Here is a 26,806-nt window from a genome sequence, read left to right as displayed (position 1 = left end):
AACGGTACTTCTTCCAGGCATGGGAGCAGTCTACTGGCATCCGTTATCCGTCCGACTCCTTGGCCTTCCAGGGAAATGAAGCAGGTGGTTCTGGCATAGGGAATTCATTCTCTGCTACAGCAGGGAGCCATTCAGGTAGCCCTCCCCTTGGAGGTAGGGGGGTTTATTCAATGGTGGCAAAGGCTACGGTGGGCATCTGACTGGTTTGGGATTTGAAGGCTCTGAACCGGTTTGTGCGGCATCCCCCTTCAAGGTGGAGACCTTGCAGCGGATTATCCCATTGGTGCTGAAGGACCAACTGTGCACCTTAGACTTGCAGGAGGGAACTATCATGTGTCCATTCATCCCTTCTTTCAGTGTTTTCTGAGGTTCTGCATCAGGGGGTGCATTACCAGTTTCTGGTCCTACCATTTTGGCTGTGGGCTGCCCCCTTGGTGTTTACCAAGGTGGTAGCTTCCCTGGGGGCTTCCCTTCATCTCCAAGTCATCCTCTTCTACCCTTATCTGGACAATTGGCTCCTCCATGCTCTCTTGGAGGAACTGATCTTGGGGCATCTGGGGATAGTGTGTGCCTTGCTCTGGGCGCCTGAATTTCTCCTGAACTGGGAGAAGTGTCAACCGGTGCTCTTTCAGGTCATGATGTTCATTGGGGCCCAGTTCCAAACCAACCTAACAGAGTGTTCCTGCCGATTTCATAGATCTGGGGGCTTCAATCCTTAGCCCTGGAGGTGATGGGCAAGTCCTGTCTGTCTGTTTGTCTGTGGTTGTGGATGTTGGGATACATGTCGGCAGCCATGGCCGCTGCAGGTAAGAGCCCTGGGGGGGTGGGGCCGGCTTTGGGGAGATTTTGAGAGAAAACCACTAGGGAAAATTAAATAAATAACTAATTTTCCCTCCTGGTCGTCTCTCGAAATGACCCCCAGCCGGCCCCACCACTCTTACCTGCATCGGCTACAGCTGCATGTCAGCGGCTGTTGTTTCTGGTGCCTTGGGCTCGATTGCACCTCCGCGCTCTGTGGCTGCTGTTAGTGTGGGATCCTCGCTCTGGTGACTTCGATCTGGTGATTCATTTGTCCTCTGCAGTATGCCAGTAGCTGGAGTGGTGGACTCTGGTGGTCAATCTGGGATGGGTTCCCTGGTTTTCTGTCTGGTGTTCGTGTGCAGGCACCTTGAGTGTGACTTACCATCATCTTCATTACTCCTGGTCCTGTTGGCCTCACTCATGACGCTGCTCCCTCATGGCTGGCCGGCCTTCCTGTTGGTGGCTTGGTAGTTCAGAGAGAATGCTGGGTAAGTACTCGCAGTGTGAGGGGGTGGGGTAGAGGGTCCCAGCATTCCTTTGTTCTTTTTATCTGGCTGGGAGATGGTTATCTCCACAAGTTATGAATGGATGAGGACAACAATGCAGATTACTGGTAAGTAATAGGGCATGCCATTTGTATTCAAATAAAGAAAATATGATTTTTTTTGTCCATTCTCTCCCCACCTACTTTTTCCCTTTCCATGGCCGCAAAACATGTTTAGCCACTATGACAACTCCTACAAACCTTGCCTACTAGTGCGCACAGGCTTGAATCTTTTAGAGGAGCTTCCTTGGTTATTACCTTTGCATTTCAAGTACTTTGCTGAACATGTAATAGAATCACACTATTTGAATCAGGGTTAAACTGGAGGATATCCATTGATTTAATCTAGGAACATTGTGAGATGTGTCTAATCTTTGCTCTCGAGTAATTGACACATTAGTAAGTATTCTACAGGCTCTAGCGCTATGATCTTTTGATGCTACGGCTGCAGAATCACCATCAATGGGATGTAAATTTTAACTTTGACCAAAACAAATCCCTGCACCTCTAACATTTCTTAAATAATATAGAACTTCTAACTTTTAGGTAATTGATTTGTACATTAATCTTGCTTATTGTATCAAATGCATTTTCATATGGTATTCTGTACAAGCAGACATCAGGGGAGGATAACATAAACTCATTGTGGTGCTAATTTTCACAGAGGTGCACCATGTTACATTTTGCACTTACATTTTGCACGTGTGTCAAAAATGCAAACATTGACTTTTGATGAAACGTGGACAGCATTGACTGATGGAAAGCAAGAGAGCAGAATAATCCATCCTTAAAAATATTCAATAGAGGTTTATGTAGCACTAAGTTGTGACTTATCACTGTCTGGTCCGTTCATTTAACCTAAATGACATCATTAGTCTGTGTATGCCAATCCATAGTTGTATAAATGGAGTCAAATGGGGATTGCAAGGAATAGAGTTGTGAGAATTAAAGCATAGTGTGGCCAGTGGCGGCTCCTCCTTTAAGGTGGAGGAGGTGGAGGAAAAAAAATGATAAAAACTCGTTGTTATTATCATTTTGTTTGTTCCTTAGGCGGCGTCTATGCGGGCGGGGCTCGCCTGCTCTCACGGGTGAGGAGTAGTGAGCACTCGGAGCGTGAAATGACTGATTGGCCGCCCTCACGGGCCAGCCAAACAGTCATGCGTACTTTGCATGTTCTCCACCCAGGCTGCACTACAGCCTGGGTGGAGAACATGCCCAGACTCCCATTTCCTGGATGAGCCTGAACCACGGCCCTCAGACCAATCAAAATGCTACATTGCAGCGTTGTGATTGGCTAAGAGGAGCCTGGAAGCCTGGGTGCTTCCTGTTCTGGAACAGAGGGACGACGACATGGAACAATGAGAAGAGACATGGCCAGGAGGTAAGATTTTCTTTTTATTCCTTTTCTGACTTCCCACCCATCACACCCCGCCCACGCCCTCGGCTTCGCCATCCCTGTTCCGTGCCAGCCGCCAATGAGTCTGGCACTCCAGAGGAACTACTAAAATGCTAACTTGCTTTAGATATTAAAAAAGAGGGTATGTTGTAACTAATAATTTCTTTTTTCAAGACAAAAGCAGACAAATACATCTCTTCTGAAGTCTTCACGAGCTCCATGGCGGTAATGACATCAGTCATCAGAGAAGAAACAAATGCATTTTCAATTGGGTTCTCTATCAAAACTACACCAACTGAAGGCAACGTCACTCTTTCCCTCAATGCCGGCCTCAATTATGCTAAGAATGAAAGTCTTCAAAAGATTAAGGAGTATTCACAAGAAACAGTAAGATCATGTTTTATATTTCTATTCTTCCTCACTCAGCAGTCGTCACCCTTAGCTCAAACGCAATAGAGTTTGTTAGTGTGTAAGAAGTGTACTTAATTTGCAAACACAATTACTAGTAAAATAAATGTGGAATAACCAACACATATGTAAAGCATTTGTAAATGTGCCTTATACATATTCATTGTTGGTATCCTGAATATATGACAGCATTTGACTCTTCCGTGGTTTCCTGAGCCTGGCCTGAAGTTTAATATGTATTCTTGATAGTCATATGAATGTTTGTCACTAAACAAGACTTGGGGCCAATTTCCAAAACTGGCAGTCTGAGGACTGCCAGACCCATGGCGGCATGAGTGGTCGGACCGTAATTGGACTGCCAGCTCCACCAGAGAACCGACGTTCTCCTGTGGTGGTGTGGCGGTCAGGGGCTTTGTAATATGCAGGTGGTGCCGCAGCACACCGACATGCATATTACAAGTTTCAGGACAACCAGCAGTTTCCTCCATGAAAAGCTGGCGGTGCTGAAACAAAGGGGCCCTACAGGTACCCCTGTGCCCCCTCAGCCTGGGGAAGCATTTAGGGTGCACAAAGTATGCCCCCCTGTGCACTTGCACCCAGGTTCCCGCACTGCATGTACTTTCAAGCCCATGCTGTGCAGGAACCCCATGTGGCGTGCCCATTGCAGTTCCCCTTTTAAAGGCTCGGGCACCTTCGAAAGAGACACTGCAGTGGGACCGCCACACCATCCGCTTGCCAGACTACAAAAGTGGTCGTAATCTGGCTGGTGGGCGCGAGTGACCTTTGGCAGGGGTGGTGGCGCAGCGTTTGGCACCGCTGTGCCGCTGCTCTGGCAAAACTCATAATTTGGCCCTAAGTGTATCCATTTGGAAGCCTCTTATCTTTTGAAGGATTTCCAAATTGCATCAAGAAGGTGATATATGGGTAAACTGCTGCACATGTTTTAAAACAAAAAAATGTTGGCATGACTATAATGGGTTAATGTTTGAAGGCAAGATATGTTTATGCAGTAGCGGTTGCAGTATTATCACATGATGTATTGATAGGCAAATTGTGGATTAATATCATGGATGAATAGTGCTGCAATGAGTGTATCATTAGTTCGAACTCTGTTTTAGGCAAGAAACGTATTGAAAATGAATCAATTTAAAACTAATTTTCATAAAGGGAAATGTGCAGAGTAGTAGTACAACTGCATCAGTTATTAGCTATGTAATTTGAGATAGTTTAACTGATGTCATCATTGATGTGATTTAGCATGTCATGACTGATGTGTCGAATCATAAGCAGGGCATGATGGGGTTGCAAGTATTGGTTAGTTTAGCCATCCATACCTAGTACCTAGCACATTTCAGTGGTTTTTAGGATTAGTTTCTTCACCAAAACCTCCCTGTAACTATCTTTTTAAATATGTTAAGGTCTTATAGTCAAAGCTAACCTTCGTTTAATTCATGGAGTTTCTTGGGTTATTTGATCATTCGCCACACCAACTGTTCCTTGCACTAACATCCTATTTATAACCAACCCAAAAATTACACACTCAGTCCATGAGCAGCAGAGGTTGACTACATGGATTGGCCAAGCCCTTCACTCAACCCACAGATGTGCAATCCTACTATTTTTAATCGTGTTCTTTGGGAGGTCCTGTTGCGGCCCTCCCACTTGAACCAGGGGTCAAGGGAGGCTAACCATGCCCCTTTTTGGCTCTTTTCAATCAATTTTTCATGGCCTTTACTGCGGCAATAGCACATTTTTCTGTGCAGCCAGTCAGTCGGAGAGCTTCAGGGCAGTGAACCTTGATTTATACAGAACTGAAATGGCCATTGGGAGAGTAACAATCCTACTGCATTGATTTATGCTAATCAGGGCAAAGGCCCTTTTTTTAGTAAAGTTCCACTCACATGCCAAGTTTTATGAAATTCTGTTTAGCTGTCCAGCATCAAGTGGTGCACTGTTTGGCAGAGCATGGATCACTCTGTCTTCATCCGAATATTTGAAGACTCTGGTAGGATCTTGGTACTGCTCTTGGCACATATCACAGCACAGCTGTACCAATGGTATGTCATGAGGCATCTCTCATGACTTATTCCACAGTTGCTTCCATGGAGGACGGCTGGGAGCATGCAAGCATTATTAAACATGCTATGTCTAATATCTTTGACAAAGTTGTAGCTATTAGTAGTGGGGTCAGTGCAGTGGCTCCTTTGCAGAGAGGTGTGATGGTCCCACTCTAACCTATACAACTTGCAGTTTATTTATCAAGGCCTGTACTCAGTCTCAGAATATTTCTTTTGCAATTGATTTACTGTTGAGGGCAAGTGGGGTCTCTGTCACAGAGCATGAGAGAGAGGGGAGATATGACTGTAGAGAGAGTAAGTATGGGGAGAAATGGAGAGTTAAAAAATAAGAAAATATTGAGCTGTGCAAGTGAGCTAGAAATGGGAGAAGAAGAGAAGGGAAATGGTGAAGGGAGGGAGGTGAGAAAAGAAAAGAAAATTGGAAGATAAATAGCAAGGAGAGGAACATGTAAGAGAAATGTGGAACTGAGAGAAAAATGAGTGAGAAAGGAGATAACAAAGAAAAGAAGATAGAAAAAGGAAAGAGAGGGTTCAGATAGCAGGCGAAAACAGGAGCAAGGAAAAGGAAGACAGAGATAAAATAAGACAAAATGAAAGACCATATATAGTTGTGAAAGAGAAAGGCAGGAATGAGATTATGATGATTAAGATAAAGGGGATAGATCATAGAAGATAACAAAGAGGGGGTGCAGTAACGTGGTGGGCAGAAAAAGGTGAAACAGAAGGAAGAGACAGAAAAGGGGACAGGAGGAAGTGAAGTTAGAAAGGGACAAAGTGGAAAAGAAAGACTAAAAGGAAGGATGAAGGGTATAGAAAGAGGAGAGTGAAAGGTGACCAAGGTGAGAGGAGAATGGTATGGAAATAGGGAAGACATAGAAGCAAGGTGCCACTATCATTAGTTCTACAGGTACAGTTGCAACAGGACGCAGAAGTGTGAGGTGTGCAGCTTAAGTATGGATATCCTTTCTTGGGGAGGGCTCATTTTTCTTGCTTCAATGATGGCCCATGTCTCCCTTGCTACACCTGTGATATTATTGTTGAGTGAGCGGGGTCTCAGGATCCTCACCTTTGCTGAATAGCAGCCTTGCATTATCAAACTGCATACCTCACTTTAAATATCTGCAAGACTACAGGTGTTTTATGGGTTACACAGATCAACATGAAAGGTATTAATTGAAACTTCTCCTTTCAGTCTGACCCTTCATAAATTGAACCTGTCCTGATCTTTCTTTACTTGGGCATAAAGTAAAAGTTCAGTGCTTTCATAGGAGGATCATGTTCTTGGAGGTTTCCTGGGTTAGATATGCTCTTGAAAATACAGTATACCACATGCTCTGCCTAGTGGAGATACAGCAAGCGCATTATGCCTATGTATGATCTTGAATGGTGGCATCTCAGCAAGCTCTGCTGGCTTCAGATACACAAATATGATCAGTTCAAGCTCCTTATGCACACATTCAAGGCACTACACAACATAGGCCCTGCCTACCTGAGCAGTTGCATCTCCTTCCACCAACCACAGAGACAATGCTGCTCTAGCAGACTCATACTCACACACACCCTAAGCATACACAGAAAAAAATCTGGAGGCATGACTTCTCATACATCACTCCTAAAGTATGGTACAACTGCTCACCTCACACAATAGTCTTCTTGTCACTTCTGGAATCCTGCAAGAAACTGAAGACCTGGCTCTTCAACTAACCTGCTGCCCTAAGCAGGCTAGATAATCCACCTACTCAGTGTCAGGATACCCTCCTGAGTGATAGCGCACTGTAAAAATACACTTAGCATAACATCAAAACATTTCTCATGTTCCATGAGCTGAGCGAAGCAGGGGTGTCTTGTATTTGAATTAGCAAATGGCTAGCACGAAGAAGGAAAGAATAATAACTAGTACAGGTGCACTTGTACTGGCAGTTTGGTCAGGCATCTTGTCACCCACCACAAATACTCCCTAAATGCTACACTCACAGAACTGTGAGTACCTTGTCACATGGTCTCTAAATTCTACAGATACTCTCTCTGTGGATTGCACCTGTGTGCTAATTGATTTACATAGCTGGCTTAGTGAGTTAAAGCTTACTCCTAACATCTACTATCATCTGCATGTTGCAAGTTTGAATCCAAGCAAGATCAATCCACCCTTCCGTCCTTTTAAAAAAAAATGTATTATTGAAAACCATAGAAAATACATAGAATTACATCCAGATATACATCTTTTAAAATCCAGCCATGGAATTCGAAGGGATAATAAATACCACCACTGATCAATACACAACAGATCTAATAATTAATACTGTATATGCAGGGGGATATTTATGCCACATTATCAAACCATAAGATAGAAAGAAAAAGAGATCTGATCAAATGACATGAAATATACTATCGATATTAAGATACCAGGTTCTAGGATTCATAACAAGAAGGACAGATTCAAGGAATACAGCAGGTTATATACAAATTTTAGAGATCAAGGTCAAAATGCCTTGCCCAAGTCTTCTCAAATTTCTTAAGACCTCCAATTCGTGAAGCATAACTTTGTTTGCTTCTTTTGACCTGACCTATTTTCTGAAACCATTCAATTTTAGATGGAATTAAATCCATTCGCCATCTTTGGAGTAGGAGTGATCTGGCGACATTCATGCCAATATATAGAAGTTTGGTCAGCTTCTCGGGTAACTGGAGCCTAAGAGGTATTTAGGGGTCTATTTTTCGCCATTAATTTCGGAGCTTTATGATTTGAATGTTGTCCCATTGCTATTGAAAGTTCCGGACTTATGTACACAATGGTATTCTCTCCCTTTAACCATTTTAGGAAGGGTGTCTTTGATTAAATTGTCGGTGCTTCCACTGTTCAATTTCCTTTTTTCAACAATTCCCTGTGTGTTAGTGAATTTTATTTTCATAAAAGTAGAGTCAATAATTTCATCGTTCCTGTGGGATAGGGAAATTCCCAGAATCGCACTGAGCACTTTATATGAGAAATTGGATGATGGCAACTTAGCCCTCCCCAATTTGAGGTAATACTATTTAGTGTATTTTGCACAATACATGTCTAGAATTAAGCAGGGTTTACAGTTGGGTCTTTTTATCAACTTTTTTAATGAATTTAATGTGTAAAGAAAATCAGATTCACTGCCCATTATCAATATTCAGATCTCCTAAATTAGTGAGATACAAGTGTTTACATTGTTTTTTTCATAAACGTCAGGCATTTTTTAGACGGTACTCCATCCCAGTTATTAATGTTGCAACCCCAATAGCTGATTTCTTGTCTCAGCAGGTATTAGAGATCCTTCTTTAATTACACAAAAATGGTCCAAGGCTGGCTTTTATCGACTTTCCGATTTTCTCCGGAATGAAAGATGGATGAATGTAAGGGAAATGAATCAATCCCCGGCGACTTCTTCCATCTATAGTCATATAATATTCTTATTAAATTCCTCAGCAAACTCGATTTGCTTCAGATTTGTGGCCCGAAACAGTTAGCCTACCACTTGCTGGAAGATAGGGTAGGGAAAAAGCTGGGGGAATGGAAAAATGTTTAGCTGTACTTAAAGGGGTAGATCTGGAGGACAAGGCAATAACAAAATGGGGTAAACATGACGTTTTGGAAGTTACAGCAAAAATGTGGTCCACAATTAATAAGTTAAATTTCAGCTCAGTCAGAGGGGCTAACTGGAGAAGGATGTTATATTTTAGCAAGTGGCTATTATATAGAACTCCCTATTTTGTAGCCAAAGTTTATCCCAATCAATCGGGGCAGTGCTTCCGGTGTCATATACATCCTACAGCTAACTGGACTCAGATAATCTTACAGTGCCCCCTGATCCAGAAGTTCTAGAATGATATTTATGAGTATCTTGCAACAGAGTGCTTGATACCAACCAGGTTTAACAATCGACTGATACTGTGAGGTTATGCCCCAGATCTTCCATCCTTTTGTGAGTGGTAAATTGAGTACCAGTAATTTAGGTAACAATAACACTTAGCATCTAAATAGAAGAATATAGCTAGAAAAAACGGCATGGTCACAATGATAGCACCCAATAATCCCCAAAAGTAACCTTTGTGCCCGCAATTTCAAATGAGTGCCAACGTGTTTGTGGTTTCTTTAACACCTTCCGACGGTCGAACGTTCCGCGCCCAGTGCGGAACGTTCGAATAACGAATGCTGACCCGTCGGCCAACGGTCGTGCGCAGCACTGGCAAGGTAGTGCTCGTGACGACCATTGGCCGACGGCAGCACTTAAAGGGTTAATTAAAAATACCTACCTCTCAAGTACACATTTCACTGGGATAAAAAACCTAAATATTAATTTAAACACGATAAAAGAATGTATTACTTCAAGGGACAAGTTAATTGTTGTACATAACTTTGCAGCGTATCTCCTAGTCATTACTCAAGGTACTTGGATATTTTGCAGCTCCTGGGTTCTTTGTGCATGAACATCAAAAGGCGGTAGTCAAGGGTAGCAGTTGACTTTTGTCCCCCTTAATCCAAAGGGCCACAACAAAGTGGTAGATGCAAACAGCAAGCACAGCCCTATGGTGCATGTGTCTTTCCTGTAGTTTCCCCTACTTACCTACCTCTAATACATCTTCAGCTCATAGGTGGTTGCGGTAATGGGAGAGTGAATCAAGGGGAAATGTGGCACTTACAAATTGAACTTTATAATGATAGACTTACTTGATTGTCTCACAATTTTGTGCATTTCATTTAGTAAATGACACTCCAGTCGTTCCTAATTTGGCAAACATTTAAACAGTACGCGTTACATCTTCTTCTATTTTTGCAATTCATTTAATGTAGCTCTTCATGCCTTAAAGCAGGTGTCTAAGCACTTTCCAGGTTTTTTGTGCCCATTCACCTCCACTGCAGAGTATTTGTTTGTTTATTTTTTACATTCATCTTCCGCTTCTGCCCTCAGTCTGTCAAAGTTCCCTGAACACTTCCAGGGCCAGACTAGGAATTAAAACCTGCACCGGGAAAGTCCTCAGCCGCCCCCGGGGGGGGGAGGGTGTCTGAGCTCGCTCCTGGGGCTCATAAACGGCCCTGTACCAAAAACGGCCCCCAGGGTCCCCCCAAAACCGGCCACCCACACTTGCGGCGCACCGGGGGATTGCCCGGTGCCCGCAACGGCCAGTCCGGCCCTGAACACTTCTGATGCATTTATTGTTCTCCGCTGTGTTGGCATTAAGTAATAGGAGTTCTGAGGTATTGTGCCTCTACTCTAAGCACTATGCCACAGTTTACCCATTACAGAATGTCCATCCCGGTGAGGAGTGCTGGCAGTCACTATTACTGTGTCTCTGGACTGCAGAGGTATGACTGCAAACTCGGCGAGTGGTAGATTCTGCTTTTTTATTTAAATTCACTTAATAAAGCACACTTTCATCTGAAAGGAACTCTTGGCACTAAAGCCAAAGGTATAACAAGGCCCACAAGGACGAGGGGTCAGACCACCCTGTAAAGGCAGAGAGAAAGGGAAATCGTAATCCCTACAGCGGTGCCTCCACAGACACCACCCCAATGTACAGATTATGGTCCGACCGATGCCCTGACAGGCTCCTTGAGCCTATCGGAGGCATTGATCAGTCCTTTTAACCGCTGTGCTCTGACCAACCGCATCATAATACAGCAATTGGACTGCTATCTTGACTGTCGGGCAGACTGCCTGTTGGTGGTGTCTACCAGACATTCTAATCGGACATAGTATGGAGCAGGAACTTGTTAGCAGCTAATTCAGTAAAATCTTGTGAATCCGACAGCACACTACATCCAAGTCACTTTACCAGGAAAGGACTTTAATATAATTGATAAATGGCGGAAGAGTTGCTCTGAGGAGTTATTTTCTGTCTCCGTAAGACTACTTGATCCCCAACACCTATGTTTTGACACCAAAATGAAGTCTATAGGTCACATGGTTCCTAAAATCTTGGTACATCACTGCAACACATCGACCATTTTTAAAAATATCGTCTTGAAAAATCTGGTGCAGATCAGCAATGTCTACACTTTCTAAATGGCTTTTCTGATGATCCAAAAACACAAATCAAAAATGAAAATCTCTGGACAGTAATCTTTTTTCAAAGTATATCAGGGAGCTGGGATTATGCAATTGTTTGTATGTAGGTTCATCTAAACAAACTATTCGGAAACTACAGGTGGTTCAGTACTCTGTGGCCAGACTGGTACTGAAACACCCCGACATACCTCTGCATCAGCATCCCTGGAAGTGCTTTACTGGCTGACTGTGCATAAAAGGGTCCTTTTTAAAATCCTTTTACTTGCCTTCAGAGCTTATGGAACACTGGGGCCAAAACATCTAATTTCCAGATTTACTCACTACATGACTCCAAGGATGCTTAGATCCTCACATGCCAACCTTCTACACTCAGACTTAAAACACAAGAGGAAAATCCTTTACAGTCCGGGGTACAAAAGCCTGGAACCATCTACCCAGGCACTTGAGATTCATTGAATCAAAAGGCATCTTTAGAAGACAGCTCAAGACATGGCTTTTTGGTATTTCTTATGTGCTGTGTTACTTTCTCCTCCTCTATTGTGCACTCTTCTTAGGTCACTTTGTGTCATGTAGCCACTCTCATTGCCACTTAGCGTCAGGATGCTACTCTGGGAGTGGCAGTGTACTCTGATTGTGAAATCGAACTTGACAGGGCGTGTCCGCAGGATTATAAAATCCTGCATCAACCCAGACCCAAAGGTCGGGGGGGTGGGGTGGGAATTATTTATAGAGCCTCCTGGCACATTGACATCCTAGATATGGACCCGGTTTTTGGGACCGAGCTCCTCGGCCTCTCAATTAACAGTCACTTAGGAGCTACTTTTACGGTAATTATCTGTTATCGCCCACCGGGGGCCTTCAGTGCCCAGCATCAACAATCGTTACTTACTTCTCTCTCCAACATGGCGACCTCTCACAATAAGCTAATTATCCTAGGGGACTTTAACTTATGGCCGTATGGTCCTTTAGATACTGGATTGCGTAATCTTTTGCTCTCTTGTGAGAGCGTGGGGCTGCAACAATTAGTCAGGGAACCCACTCATAAAGCAGGGCATCGACTTGATCTTATTTTCTCCACCCCTCAGCTAGTACACCTGAATGATATCCTGCCCATGGGCTGGACTGACCACTCCCTCCTCAAATTCTACATCAACTGTAAGGGGGCAAAAATTACGGCACGTAGTACCTCCTCTGAATTGATGTACAGAGACTGGAAAGCTCTGGAAAGGCGGAGAACTACTGGCGCCGTGTTCCAAGTGGAGGATAGTTTCATTTCCAAATTGTCCAGTTGAGGATAACTACGAGGCTTTTTGTCTTAGGATATCGACAACTATTGACTCCTTAGTTCCATTAAAGAAATGCAAGCACAAGGGTAGAGTATCAGCTCCTTGGTTTGATGATTCGTTAAAGGCCCTTAAATTGGCCTGTAAGCAGGCTGAAAGAAAATGGAGACAGGGTTACCTCGATGCTAATAAGCAACTCTGGAAAACCAAACTTTTGGAATACAAAACTGAGATTATGAAATTCAAATCTGCTTACTTTTGTTCTACAATTTGTACAGCCGCCAACAGTTCCAAATGTATTTTCCAGATTTTGAACAGCCTTACTCACCCTGACTGCGCTAAATAGTCAATCCCTCCCACACAACCCCTTTGCGACAATCTTGCGCTATTTTTCAAAGAAAAAATTGAGACTATCATTAGAAACCTGAGCATTTCCCCCACGCTGGTCGGCCCAACCGGCCCTGAGGTCGTCATCTTTGATTGTGGAGTGGCGAGCCAAGGGTGCCAGCCTATGGACTGCTTGTGGGAGTTTCCCTCCATTACTGAGGCGGAATTCGATAAACTGGCTCAAGGGATTTCCTGGGGCTCTTCGCTCGACCCCATTCCCCCTAAAAACTGGAAGACATCCGGAGAGGAACTCTTTCCCACTCTCTGCAGGATCTGCAACCAATCCCTGCACATTGGCTTAGTTCCTGCTCCCTGGGAGCAGGCTCTCATTAGGCCACTGTTGAAGAAACCCTCTCTGAACCCTGAGTGTCTACAGAATTATCGACCCATCTCCCTGCTACCATTCCCGGCAAAAATTGCCGAGCGCTGGGTGAGCTCGTGTCTCTTCAAACATCTGGAGCAGAATCATTTCCTGGCCGAAATACAATTCGGCTTTCGTACAGCCCATGGCACCGAAACAGCTCTACTTACTGCCATGGAGGACCTTCGTATGCGTGCAGACAGGGGCCAGGCAGTAGCCTTGATCCTGCTGGACCTGTCTGCCGCATTCGATACGGTCAATCGCGTGATTCTATTGGAGAGACTAAGAGAGGCCGGGGTGGGTGGCACTGCCCTGCATTGGTTTCACTCCTTCCTGCTGGATAGGAAGCAGGCTGTGTCCCTCCCCCCGTTTCAATCGGCCTTCTCCCCGGTGATCCATGGGGTGCCTCAAGGCTCGTCCATCAGCCCGATTTTATTTAACGTCTACCTAAAACCACTGATCACGTTAATAAAATCCCACAGGCTAAAAGTAATTAATTACGCCGACGACACTCAGCTCATCCTCTCTTGGGAGGGTGAGGAATCGATTCCTTTGGAATCGTTTCATGTCTGTCTGCGAGACACGGCTGGCTGGCTACACAATAATTCCTTACAGTTCAACGCCTCCAAAACGGAGGTTTTGTTCTGTGCCGGAAGTCGGATTTCCCGCCCGTTCCCGGTGGAGTTTTGGCCCCCTGAAACCTCGGAAAAGCCCCAGCCGGTCACCACGGTTCGCAATCTGGGTGTCATGATGGTCAACAAACTCAGCATGGAAGCCCAGGTTGAGAAAACAGTGTCCACCTGCTCGGCCCTCATTCGTTCTCTTCGCAAGATCTTGCCACTCCTTCCCTCACAGGCCCGGGCCTTAATAGTCAGGTGTACCATTCTTAGTCGCCTTGACTATTGCAATGCGCTGTTGCTCGAGGCCCCGTCCGTACTGCTAGATAGACTCCAAAGAGTTCAAACAGTCGCTGCCAAACTGGCCCTGGGCTGGCCTAGGAGATCTTCGGCCACTGCGGCACTGGCCGAGCTTCACTGGCTCCCTATGAAACAGCGAATTGCTTTTAAATCTCTCTGTCTTGTTTTTAAAGCTTTGCATGGAGTCGGGCCCGGCCCCCTGTAATCTATGTTTGACTGGTACATTCCAACAAGAGCCCTCTGATCTACTACGGCCTGTCTTGTCAAAGTACCAAGATTTAAAAAGGTCAGGACAGGAGGAAGATCTTTCAAGGTTGCAGCAGCTAAACTTTGGAACTTCTTGCCTTTGGATGTCCGTCAAACAAGTGAACTTCTCCCTTTTAGGAAACGGGTCAAAACTTGGCTGTTTCCTAAATGTTAACCGCTCACTATCCTACTGTCTTCTCCCAGTGCATCTATTTTAGGAGTTATCTTCAGCGCCAGGATACCTGTAAGGTGATAGCTGCGCTATATAAATGTTTTAAATAAATATAAGCACACCATTTATTCATTCACTCCCCTGCTCTTTTTTTGGTCCCTTATGATTTGTTGACTCATTCTGTTGGCGACAGAGCCCACTCTTTGCCCTCTATACCAATAACATGAAGCACATTTATTATTTTTCAAGCCATGCAGCAACCAAATTTGTTGTGCTGTGGTGCTCAAGTCAAAGAAGGTACTGATGAGCCATATCTATTAAGATTGGCCTGCTCTTGCTTTAGGGGCAGATGCATCAAGATTCCGATTTGCGAATTCTAAATAGCGATTTTTTGCGAATCGCTATGTAGAATTCGCAAAATTGAATGTATGTACAAAATCGCTATTTTTTTGCGATTCCTTAATATTCTTTATTTGCGAATTCGCATTTTGCGAATTCGAAAATAAGGAATGATTTCCAATGCATTCCTATGGGCCTCCTGGCCCATAGGAATGCATTGGAAATTATTCCTTATTTTGATAGTGCAATAATTCTCAAATTGCGAATTCGCAATTTGCTAATCGCAATTTGAGAATTATTTCAAGGGTGCAGGGGTGTCTCAAAAACACCCTGCTGCATCCCTGAAATTTCCATGTGTGTGCATGTGGCACAGATACATGCCCTATGGGCATGCATGTGTGTCACATGCCACCCTCACAAGTGCCAAAAAGGGCATTTTTAGAAGAAATCGCAAATTACCACCAACTATAAGTTGGTGGTAATTTGCGATTTCTTAACACAAATTCGTTATTTAAAAATGTTACATACATATCATTTAAGGAATCGCAAAATTTGTGATTCCTTAAATGCTTAAGTAAAATAAGGAATCGCAAATTATTGCGATTCCTTATTTTGCGATTTTTTGATGCATATGAAAAAATGCAAAAATGCCTTTTGCGAGTCGCAAAGGCCGAAAGTCTGCGAATTTCGGCCTTTGCGAGTCGCAAAAGGCTTGATACATCTGCCCCTTAATCTCTTGCACTGGTGCTCTAATTAGATTGCCTTGCATCATGTTGCAGTGGTAAACGTGTGCTCTCTATCAATGGATTAAAACTGGAAGCAAACCCTTTCAGTATGCATTCCCATGCTTAGACAAACGCAGACGGGTCCTATGCACTGGATTTGCGCTGTGCACCTCAGCTCACGTGCAAGTAGGCATTGGTGAAATTCTTACTCCTCTGGAATAATCTGAGTAATTTCAGTAAATATGCATTGCTCATGTGATGTGGAATGACTGAAATTACGATGTTCATGGCCTGTAGCATTTAGTGCTATTTTCTTAGCCAAAAATGCATCCTCAAGCCCATTTTGAACGTGAAGCTGTATGTTGGAAATCGCACTAAATGCTGGATTACGCTTCTCGCGTAGTTATGCATGATTGCAAGCCATTTTGCGGCAATTATTAGTATTTAGGCTAGACAGAATTACAACATTTCCCCTTGTTAATGCCTGCTTCAAGGAGTCTTTAGTTTTTGACACAAAGCTTGGGTTGGCTATTTTAGTGGATTGAGTTTTGCATAAAAAACCTTTTGGTGTTTGCACTGATTTGTCCAAGTTACGGGCCAGTAACGCTCCATTTATGAAAAGCAACCCAGGGCAATGCAAAGCAGCTCAAAGTACTTTTTGCACTAACAAATGAATACCTTTCCATCACCAAAAATGAATTGTACTGGTAGGTAAATGCATTGCTTTCCATATTTTGTGTCACTTTGCACCCCTTTCTGATGCAGAAAGCCTTAGTAAATCTGGACCCATGTGTTGTGAAGACAGTTGAGAGTAAACCTAGACTACTTTAGCACTTTTAGAGCAGCTTGCAGAACCAAGAGGCTTGGAGTTATGGAGTGGGGTTTATTCTGGAGGGATTAGATGGGAAGCATGTGTGTAAGGAGACCGAGGTAGTGGTGAAATGTAGTGGCAGGAAGAAAAATGAGTAGGAAGCTGCATAACAAAGATGGTAAAAATTACAAAAATACAATGTATTTGCTGTAATTGTGGGTCAATGGAGAACATGGAAATTCAGAAATAGTGGGAGGCTGTGAGTAGCAAATCAGAGAGCAGTATTGGCTGTTAACTACTCAGCGTCATTTTATGGACCCTAATCCATAACTCAGGAATGTAATTATCAAACCGAGTTAGGAAGACCCATGGTGTAAATAGATTTCCATCTACACAGTTAAGGTGTGTATGGCACCATTAGAGAGGGCCCCTCGCACAGTGGATTTCACTGATTTGGTTTACAGGGGAGACACTTGAACATTGACCTTTAGAACCCCCTAGATACGGCCTCTACCTGGATCTATAAATAGGCACAATGCAAGGCTTCACATACCTCTCACTATACCTCTCTCCTTCCCATTACAAATGTAACAGTAAAAAGGAGTCTTTACATCCTTCTGCCCCTACCCCACCCAGTCATATAAAATACATTGCCTCCGTTCTCCAACAACCTCTGAGCATTCCCTCTGCCTCCTAGTACAGAACATTGCATACGGTGGCTCTGAGAACTCACAATAATCTTATTGTCAGCTGAGGGTCTGCAGCAGAATGCAGTTGACGGGGGAGATGGTATTTGGATATACCTTCTTCTGCCTTGTATAGTTTTGTAAAGACCCAAGAGCTTTAGGGTGAGGCAGAGAAAACTGTGGAAAGTCATGTACCATTTCACTGCCTGATGTGGATCTCCAGAGCCACAGGGGAGAAAGTAAGATTGGGAAATCAGTGACCTGCCTGTGTAGAAAATTTGTTTTGTTTTCCACTGCTGTTTCATAGGATCCGTGAATAACCAGGTTTCAATGTAGGTATTCTGCATGATGGATAACTATAGAATCCATACATAACATACAGAAGTATAGATGTCATTCACAACACATAAAACTATAGTTGCCATACACAACATATAGAATTATAGATGCAATACACAACATGTAGAATTATAAATGGGTTCTTAGTGACATTAAAAAACAGGAGTGAAGCTTGATTTTTCTATGATGTCACTCAAAACACTGCGGAGGTAAACAATAATTTTATTCACAGCTACCCCACCTCACATTTTATGTTACATATGCCCCTCTGGACATTGCTACCTTTTTCAGATGAGCAGTGCAGTGGTAAAGTACTAATGGGGGAGACCTAGACAATATGGTGTCCTGTCACACACCCCACCCATACCCTCTGCATTAAATCTGGTGTCCCGTGACCTACCCACAACACCATCTCCAATTCTTACACTCCCCATCCAAATATTTTTAAAAATCTGCCTTCCTAACAGCTTCTTTACAACCCTCTGTGTCTTCTCTCCTCCATCCCGCAAAGACTCACAACTGACATAGAACGAGGCACTTGGTGCAGACCGATCACCACCTCCCTTGGGTCTTTGAAGACCTGAGAAAGGTGGGAGAAGGTGTGTAGGACCACAAGCCACCCATGAAGCATTTTGATCGACTCTCAGGTAATGTAGCGAGTCAGGGTAACACAGGTGAATTAAGCATTTCCTCTGATGACATGAAAGCAATGGAAAACTTATGTTTTCCTGTGCTGTGATCTAGTAGCAGTGAATAACCAGATTTCTGCTATGGTATTCATGCAAATGACCCTTAATGAGAGCCATACATTATATACAAAATTCTAAATTGATAGCTCTCAATAACGGGTGTTTTCCATTGAGGTATTTAGTGCCATATCCTAGATAACAAGAGTGAGGGCTGGAGTTGTCTGTAACGTAAGTTGGAACCCTGAAGGGCTAAACACCACTTTATTGACAAATGCTCTTCTGCAAGTTTATGTTGATATGGACCTTTCAAAACATTTTACCGTGCTGAGATCATCAGTCCATTGGTAGAGTAGTTATCAGAAATCATGCACAAAATGGCCTTACCTCTCTTAAACCCTTTTGGTGCTTTACATTAAAAGTCAAATGTATATTTTACCCAGCCAAATGACCCCCTTCACCATCAGTTAATTGCTTCCCTGCTCTGTCAAAATATATAAAAACAGCCATTCTGGCAGCCTCCCCGACCACTCTCAGAAGTACTAATCTTTACCCAAATCTAATTTAATTATTATCTAGCATACCCCAAACATTTTGCCCTCACCCCTCATATTTTGTTGAATTTATGTTTTCTGGCCTTAGGACTCTGTACCCTTTACCACTAATAAGGTGCTTGTGCTCACTCCCTAAAGAATGGTAAAATTGGCTTCCACCTCATTGGCATATTCAAGTTACGTATAAGTCCCCGGTAAAGTGATTTACAATATACACAAGGCCTGTAAATTAAATGCTACCTGTGGGCTTGCAGCATGTATTATGTCACCCACTTAAGTAGCCTCTTAAAAATTAAAATATGTCCCAGTTCTGCCATTGCAGCCTGATTGCAGTTTTAAATGGTCAATTAGAGTTTGCAATCCTTAAAAATCCTCTTTTATTACATTTAAGATACCTCTAAAATCAGCCCTTTTATTACATTTAAGGTACCCCTAGATGGGTCAGGGTGCATTCTAGTCAAAAGGTTGGACCTGTACTTTTTACATACCCTGGTGTGTTTTTCATTTCTGTGACCCCTGCCTTTGCCATAGGAAAATATTGGGTTGCCTTATTACATTTAATAAGTGCGAACTTTTGATTGGAAACAGGTGAACATTTCATGATTGATGTCTGAGCAATTATAATTTAAACCCCACTTTAATAGTGAAGTCAGATTTTAACTTACAATTTTGAAAATGCCACATTTTCCTGTCCTAAATATTTGGTGCCAGCAGCCTATTCCTGGGTCACATGACTAGGTTTAATTGGCACTTGGACTTAGTTAATTTCTCTCAGAAAATCACAAAATAAAGGGATTAGGAGTGCCTGGATGAGCCCTCACTAGCAGGATGAAGGGCGGAGCTGGGCAGATACTTCCAACTGAATAGGCTGTGCTCTGCCTTCACACAAATGACTTGTCACCCCTGCATTGTTCATGCAGCCTGCTTGAAGTCAGGTTAGGAGAAGCAGGAAACTACAAGCACTTCAAAGGAAATACTCTAGAAACGTCTCCTACTTCAAAGAAAACACCAGGATATTAAAATAGGACCCTCAGACCCGCTCTTCAGTTCACTTTTGTGACCTGCGGAATGACTCTCAGAGGACTGCCTTCAGCTGTGGCCTGATATGTACTTCAGAAGTTTACTTTACTGCATATGGAAGGACTGCTTTGCTGTTTGAAACTGCCTTTAACGCTCGGAAGACTACACTGCTCTTTGAGTACTGTCCTTCTGCTGAACCCAGGACTACCAGCGTGACTCCAGGGGCTAGTTGGCTGGCCTCCTGATCAGAGTCTCAGGTACAGAATAGGCTCCAACCGTCTTGAATACTCACCTGGACCCAGCCTGAGTAATTCCTTACCCCTCATGTGGAAGGCCTTGTGAGCGTTGGTTAGCATCTTGAAGGTGACTCTAGCTTCGATGTGGAGCCAGTGGAGTGTGCGGAGGTGCTGGGAGATGCAGCAGTGGCTTGGCAGGTTGAGGACCAGTCTTGCGCCGGCATTTTGGATGTTCTGTAGCTTGCGGGTGAAGTTTTTGTTTACTCCGGCATAGAGTGTGTTGCCATAGTCGAGCCATCTGGTGACCAGGGCATGAGTGACAGTCTTTCTGTGTTCGAGGGGGATCCTTTTGAAGGTCTTACGTAGGAGGCGGAAGGTGTGGAAGCAAGAGGGTGAGATGGAGTTGATCTGGCGGCCCATTTTGAGCTCTGAGTTCAGGATGATTCCCAGGTTGCGTGTGTGGTCCGTGGGGGTGGGTGAGCTTCAGAGGGCGGGGGCCACCAGGTGTCATTCCAGGCATCTGGGTTTGGACCCATGATGAGTACTACCATTTTGTTTGTGTTTAGTTGTAGGCAGCTGTTTTTCATCCGATTGGGCACAGGTTCCATGCCTTTTCAAAAGTTGTGTCTCGCGGTGTTGGGTTCATTGGATAGGGAGAGGATGAGTTGGGTGTCATCTGCATATGACATAATGTTGAGTCCGTAGGTTCTGACGATGGGGGCGAGCGGAGCCATGTAGACGTTGAAGAGCGTAGGGCTGAGGGAGGACCCCTGGGGGACTCCGCAAGTGGTAGGTGTAGGGTCTGAGAGGAAAGGGGGGAGTCTGACCCACTGCACCGGCCAGAGAGGAAGGAGCGGATCCAGCCGAGGGCCTTGTCTTGGACCTCTGCGTCTTGGAGTCTGCTTATTAGGGTGCGGTGAGAGCATGTGTCGAACGGCGCTGAGAGGTCGAGGAGGATGAGGGCTGCTGTTTCTCCTTTGTCCAGTAAGGTACGGATGTCGTCTGTTGCGGCAAGGAGGACGGTTTCCGTACTGTGTTTTTTTCTGAAGCCGGATTGGGAGGAGTCGAGGATGTTGTGCTCTTCGATGAATGTGGCGAGTTGGCTGTTGGTTCTCGATGACTTTTGCTGGGAATGGGAGCAGGGAGATGGGTCTGTAGTTTTTGAGGTCGGTGGGGTCCGCTGAGGGTTTCTTCAGGAGGGGGTTGATCTCAGCGTGTTTTCAGTTATCAGGGAACGAGGCGGTTGCCCAGGAGCGGTTGATGATGTGGCAGAGCCTAGGTGCGATGGTGTCAGCGTCTCAGTTGAAAATGTGGTGGGGGCAGGGGTCCGTGGGGGCCCCGGAGTGGATTGACTTCATCGTCTTCAGTGTGTCTTCGGTGGTGAGGGATGTCCAGTTGTCGATCGCCGGCTTCAGGGTGTCGGGATGGTTGGTGAGGGTTCAGTGTGTTGGTTGTGTTTGTCGAAGTTGTCGTAGATGCTCTTGATTGTGGTGGAAAAAGGTGCTGAGTTTGTCGCAGAGGTCTTTTGAGGGAGGGATGTCGGTGGACTCGCTGGTGGGTTGGGCAAACTCATTGATGATGTTGAAGAGTTCTTTGCTGTTGTGTGCATGAGTGGAGATTCTGTCTTTAATCGCTTTTTTCTGATGAGTTGGTGGTAGGCGTTGGAGGCGGCTCTGAAGTTGTTGTGGGCTTCTGTGGATTTGGTGTTCCTCCAGACCTTTTCGAGGTGGCGGCACAAGTGTGTCTGGACTATTGAAGCTCGGTGGTGACCATCTAGCTTTTTTGGTGTGCGTGTTGTTGTTTTTCTTGAGGGGAGATATGGTGTTGGCGTTGTCAGAGATCCATCTGTGCAGGGTTTGGGCTGCGATGTTGACATCGTTGTTTTCCATGATTGGGATGTTGTTGCTGCGTGATGTGGTTAGTTGGATGTCGGTCAATCTGGTCCAGTTTCTTCGTGGGAGCAGATACTGGTGTCTGTGGATGGTGGGTGTTCTGAAGGTGAAGTGGATGCATCTATGGTCAGTCCGGTTTGGTGGTGTGGGTGAAGGTGATGGAGTTTCCTGTTGTGAAGAAGGGGTCGAGGGTGTGTCCTGCTGAGTGCGTGGATTCGGTCACGATCTGGCGGAGTCCAATGTTGTGGAGGTTGTCCAGGAGGGATGTGGTGCTGGGGTCCAGTTGGTTGTCGAAGTGGAAGTTGAGGTCTCCCAGTAGGGTGTAGTTGGTGGACGCCGAGGCATGCGGGGAGGTGATGTCCGTGATGGAGTTGGTGAAAAGTCTGCAGGGTCCAGGGGGTCAGTAGATGAGGGTTCCACGGAGGGTGGAGGCAGGCTGGCCAGTATCTTGAAGTGAAGGTGTTCCATCAGGTCTGTGAGCTCGTTGGGGAGTGTGCTCAGGCGGAGGGTGGATTTGTAGACAATGGCGATATCTCCTCCAGGGCGGGTGAGGCGGTCCTTCCTGGAGATCTTGTATCCTTGGGGAATGGCGATGGGGATGTCCGGTCCCGAGTTTGTGTTGGTCCAGGTTTCGGTAAAGAATGCTACGTCCATGCTAGTGCTGTCAAGGAGGTTCCAGATTTCAGTGGCGTGTTTGTGGAGGGATCGGACATTAAGGAGGATGCATTGCAGGGTCATTGGTTTGGTTGTGTTCTTGCAGGCGGATTGTGCTGGGTCAGTGGTCTTGGCGGTGCTGCAGATGTGCCAGCAGCGGTGACAGCTGAAGGGTCGGTGGGTGTTGGCTGGTGAAGCTAGCTTGCAGTTGTTGTTAGGGCCTGGGTTGAGAGCGTGGAGTGCTGCTGGGTCATAGCGTTGGCGGTGCAGAGATCCAGGGTTCCTGTCGCTGGTCGCAGTCGGGTCACGGACGGGCGCAGACAGGCTTGGCTTTGGTGCCCCGGCGGCGGCCATGCCGTGGCTGCCATTAAGTAGGGGTCGGGGAGGGCTGGACAGCTGGGAGGTGGGAGCAGGAAAGGGAGCAGGATTGGGCCGGTCGCACTGGTCGTACTTTGGGGGAGGGGCCGTGGGGGCAGCAGCAGCAGGGAAAAACAGGCTAAAAAAGGAAAAAGGAAAAAGAGAGAAAAGTGCAAATAAGGAGGCAAAAGTGCAAGAAAGTGGAGGAAAGACACAGAGGACACAGGAGAGTGAAAGGGGGAGATTGAGATGAGGGTAAAAAATGAGTGAAAAATGGAGGAAAGACACATGAGAGTGAAGGGGGAAGCTTGAAATGAGGGGAAACAACAGAAAATGGAGGTTAAGACCCAGAAGGAGAGTGAAGGGGGAGATAGAAGTCAGGGAACAAATGAGTAAAAAAGGAGAGAAAAAGCAGAGCAAGAGAATGGAGACAGAGGTCCACTGGACCACCAGGGATGAGGCGCAGTCGAAACCTGCGGGTGAAGGAGGACCTCGAACACCAATACTCAAGAATGCAGGGGCTCAGGGAAGGCCTCATTTAATGGTGGAGCTGCGAGGGAGGGAGAGCAATTTCACTGACAATGAGTCAGTGGTCTTGCTTGCCTGTCCCCGCAGTGGCCGCCATTAAGTAGGGGTCGGGGAGGGCTGGACAGCTGGGAGGCGGGAGCGGGGAGGGGAGCTGGATTGGGCCGGTCCCACTGGTCGTGCTGGGGGAGAGGGGCTGTGGGGGCAGCAGCGGTGGGGAAAAACGGGCTAAAAAAGGCAAAAGGAAAAAGGCAAAAAGAGAGAGAAAAGTGCAAATAAGGCAGCAAAAGTGCAAGAAGAGAGTGAAGGGGGAGATAAAAGGGAGGAAAAAAACGAGTAAAAAAAGAGACAAAAAGCAGAGCAAGAAAAGGGAAACAGAGGTCCACTGGACCAACAGGGATGAGGCGCAGGTGAAACCTGTGGGTGGAGAAGGGCCTCGATCACCAACACCCGAGAGTGCAGGGGCTCGAGGGAAGGCCTCACTTAATGGTGGAGCTGCGAGGGAGGGAGAGTCAGTGGCCTGACTTTGCAGCAGCTACATTCTTCTCTGCAGCAGCAATTGCTGTTCAGTGGTCCTTCATCAAAGGGGAACTCTTGTCAGCTACAGCCTCCAGCCTCGTCTGCCGGAGATTTTTTACTTCAATAAAAGAGACTAGTGGGCATATATTTATGAAAAATCAAGCAGCGCTGCAAGTCATCTTGCTGCGCTGCTAGCTAGGGAAAGGGCAGGAATGCACCATATTTAACATCACATGGTTTATTCATGTATTTTCCCTAAGCACCCACACTCCACCTCTGGAACACCTCCTTGGTGCAGTGTAACGCAATGCAGCGATTTATGCTGTGTTGTGTTACTCTAGACTTATCAAGTCACACAATTGATAAATCTAACTTAAGAGTTGTTCTGCTCTTGCGCCCTGTTGATTCGTGCAAGGGTTCAGAATTTTTTTTAATAAACATGCTCCTAAGCCCAAAAGTAGAAATCTTTACTCCAATTCCTCCAGCAGCTCCCGACAACGCCTCCTTCTCGGACACTGCCTGCAGCCTTGCCCTCCTGAATGTTACCTTCTAAAGCACTTTTTTGTCAAAATGTATTTTAAGTCAGAAGGTAAGCTCTGACCAGGCCCAACCTACTTTTTGTATACTACTCATGCTCCATCATGGTCAGATATATCCTTTGAGGTTGACCTGGTCTATATATCACTTGGGATTCTTTTTATCCCAACTGAGTCTCTTCAGAGGCTACCCTGACTTTTGTGGTAATCAACCCTTTTCCAGATGCAGGGCCTAGACTTCCGAGAAAGTGAGCACTCGTACAAGGAGCCAGCAGAGAGGTGTTAAACAGGCTATGCTCCACAAGAGAGACAAAGACATGCTGGACAGACTAAAGCAAATAAGCCCAGCAAATCGAAACCAAGCAAATGTGATTTACAAGGCACAAAGGTATTGGTAAACAATGGGCGAAATGCATTCCCAGGTAACCTTTCATCATGTCCTCAATATGCCTGTGCACCCAGACAACTGAACTGCCTGGTAGGCTTCAACATAAACAGGGCCAGCTGTAAGACAATACCAACACCTATTTCTCTCTTTCTTGCAGAAGAAAGAGTTTTTGAGAGTGAAAGGAAATCTGCAGGTGGGAACCTTTCAGATAAGATCTCGAGAGACTATGCTGTCAGATGCTTTTATTGATGACCTCAAAGCCCTGCCTCTCATCTATGATAAAGGGGAATATTTTGGATTTTTGGAAACCTACGGAACACATTATGCTGTCTCTGGCAACCTCGGAGGAAAATATGAGCTGGTATATGTTCTGGATCAAACTGTGCTGAAATCTAAAGGTAAGATTCTTGTTACATATATTTCAAATTGTGGCATTAATTGCTGGATCTCACTTGACCATAATGTTTATTTTTCATAAGGATCACATGTATAATGTTGGGCCTTGCACCCTCTGGTTCACGTCTGCCACCACCCCATTGCCCAGTCATGTGATGATCCATCACCCCCTGCTTAGTGGATGCTCTTATTCTTTCGGCGAGTCCAGTTTTGGGGTGCCCTGTGTCCAGCTTCTGACTGTTCTGCCATGTAGGTATACAATGTGGTATATCCATACCCCTGTTACCTCCCTCCTTAGGCTCTGTGTCACAACCTTTGTTACAGTGATTCTGCACATAATCAGAACTATGCACAGGAAAACAGGACCTCAATGAATAGGGGTGTACCAACCTACCACATTAGTACCCAAAATCCCAAACCGACTAGCTATAGTATCTCATTTGTTCTCCGACTAATAGAGAAGCTACCAATGATTAGACAACCCAGAACACAACACTCCAGACTCTCTCAGGAATCACAGGAGCCTGACAACTCTTTCGCTCACTCACTCATACCTGTCCACAATGCGAGTAATCAGAGTCGCAGTGTAGTTTAAAATGTTTGTCTTAACCAACGCGCTCTATGGTATAGTACACATGCCATTACTAGCAGCAAAATGCACAAACACAACATAGTCAGCATTGTCACAATTCCATAGAATACAAATGGGGATATAATTTTATATAGACAGTGGAAAAGGGCTAGAATACCTAATCACCCTCCCTGTGGTAAGAACTAGTTTATTATAAAAAAGAAGACCTCTGGGCTCTGTCAGCAGACCCCAAACCTCAAGGCCTAGATGAAAGGTTTACATCCCATGACAAGCACAGCTCTTTTCTCTGGAAAGCTGTCTCTCCAAGTGTGCTTAGCTTGCAATATTAAAGCATACAATTTCCAGTAGGGCAGCTGTGTGTGTCATGTTATGTCTAGGTGCGATGGACTGACCAGCACAGAATAACAAGGGGCATTGTTGATCGACCTTGTACATCGTGTGCAGACTAAACCTCAGAGCACGGCAGAGAACGCAAAAAGAAGAAAGTTCTTATGTGAAAATGGCACAAACAGAGTCTTGCGAAATCTATACATGCAGTGTCATGCGGGAAAGCAGCCTCATAGCAGCGAAGCCCAGGCTAACTTAGCAGATGTCAACAATGGACCCGCAATCTATATTACACCTTCCTTGTGCTCTCCTGTATCTCCTTTGTTGCATCCTCTTCCCTTCTACTCTACTTCCGCAGCTTCATTCTCTGCCCATCTCACTGAGTTTTTGTAGCCTCCTTCTCAACCCTCTTCCCTCCTTATCTCCTTCATTTAACCTTCTGTCCCACAACCCTTAGTCTCTTCCACAACAACTTCCTACGGACTCTTCAAACTTCTCAAGTATTTCCCTTGCCCTTCCTGTGCACTCACTGATTAGTCTACTTCTTCCTGTCTCTCTTCTTGTCCCTTATACCCCTCATTTGCCTCATTTGCCTCATT

General features: G+C 45.2%; 1 protein-coding gene across 1 annotated transcript in view; it reads left to right on the top strand.

Moving 5' to 3' along the window:
• The window catches only part of C9 (complement C9), a 212,190-nt gene that overhangs the window by 90,982 nt on the left and 94,402 nt on the right, over positions 1 to 26,806 (top strand). Inside the window, exons 6-7 of the mRNA XM_086960567.1 lie at positions 2,916 to 3,128; positions 25,050 to 25,290. Of these exons, the coding sequence (XP_086816693.1) occupies positions 2,916 to 3,128; positions 25,050 to 25,290 (454 nt within the window). The remainder of the gene's footprint in view (positions 1 to 2,915; positions 3,129 to 25,049; positions 25,291 to 26,806) is intronic.

Source organism: Lissotriton vulgaris, chromosome 3_1 (genome assembly GCF_964263255.1).
Source record: "Lissotriton vulgaris chromosome 3_1, aLisVul1.2, whole genome shotgun sequence".
NCBI classification, from domain to species: domain Eukaryota; kingdom Metazoa; phylum Chordata; class Amphibia; order Caudata; family Salamandridae; genus Lissotriton; species Lissotriton vulgaris.
The sequence above is the reverse complement of the archived record's forward strand: the minus strand, read 5'-3'. Positions and strand labels throughout refer to the sequence as shown.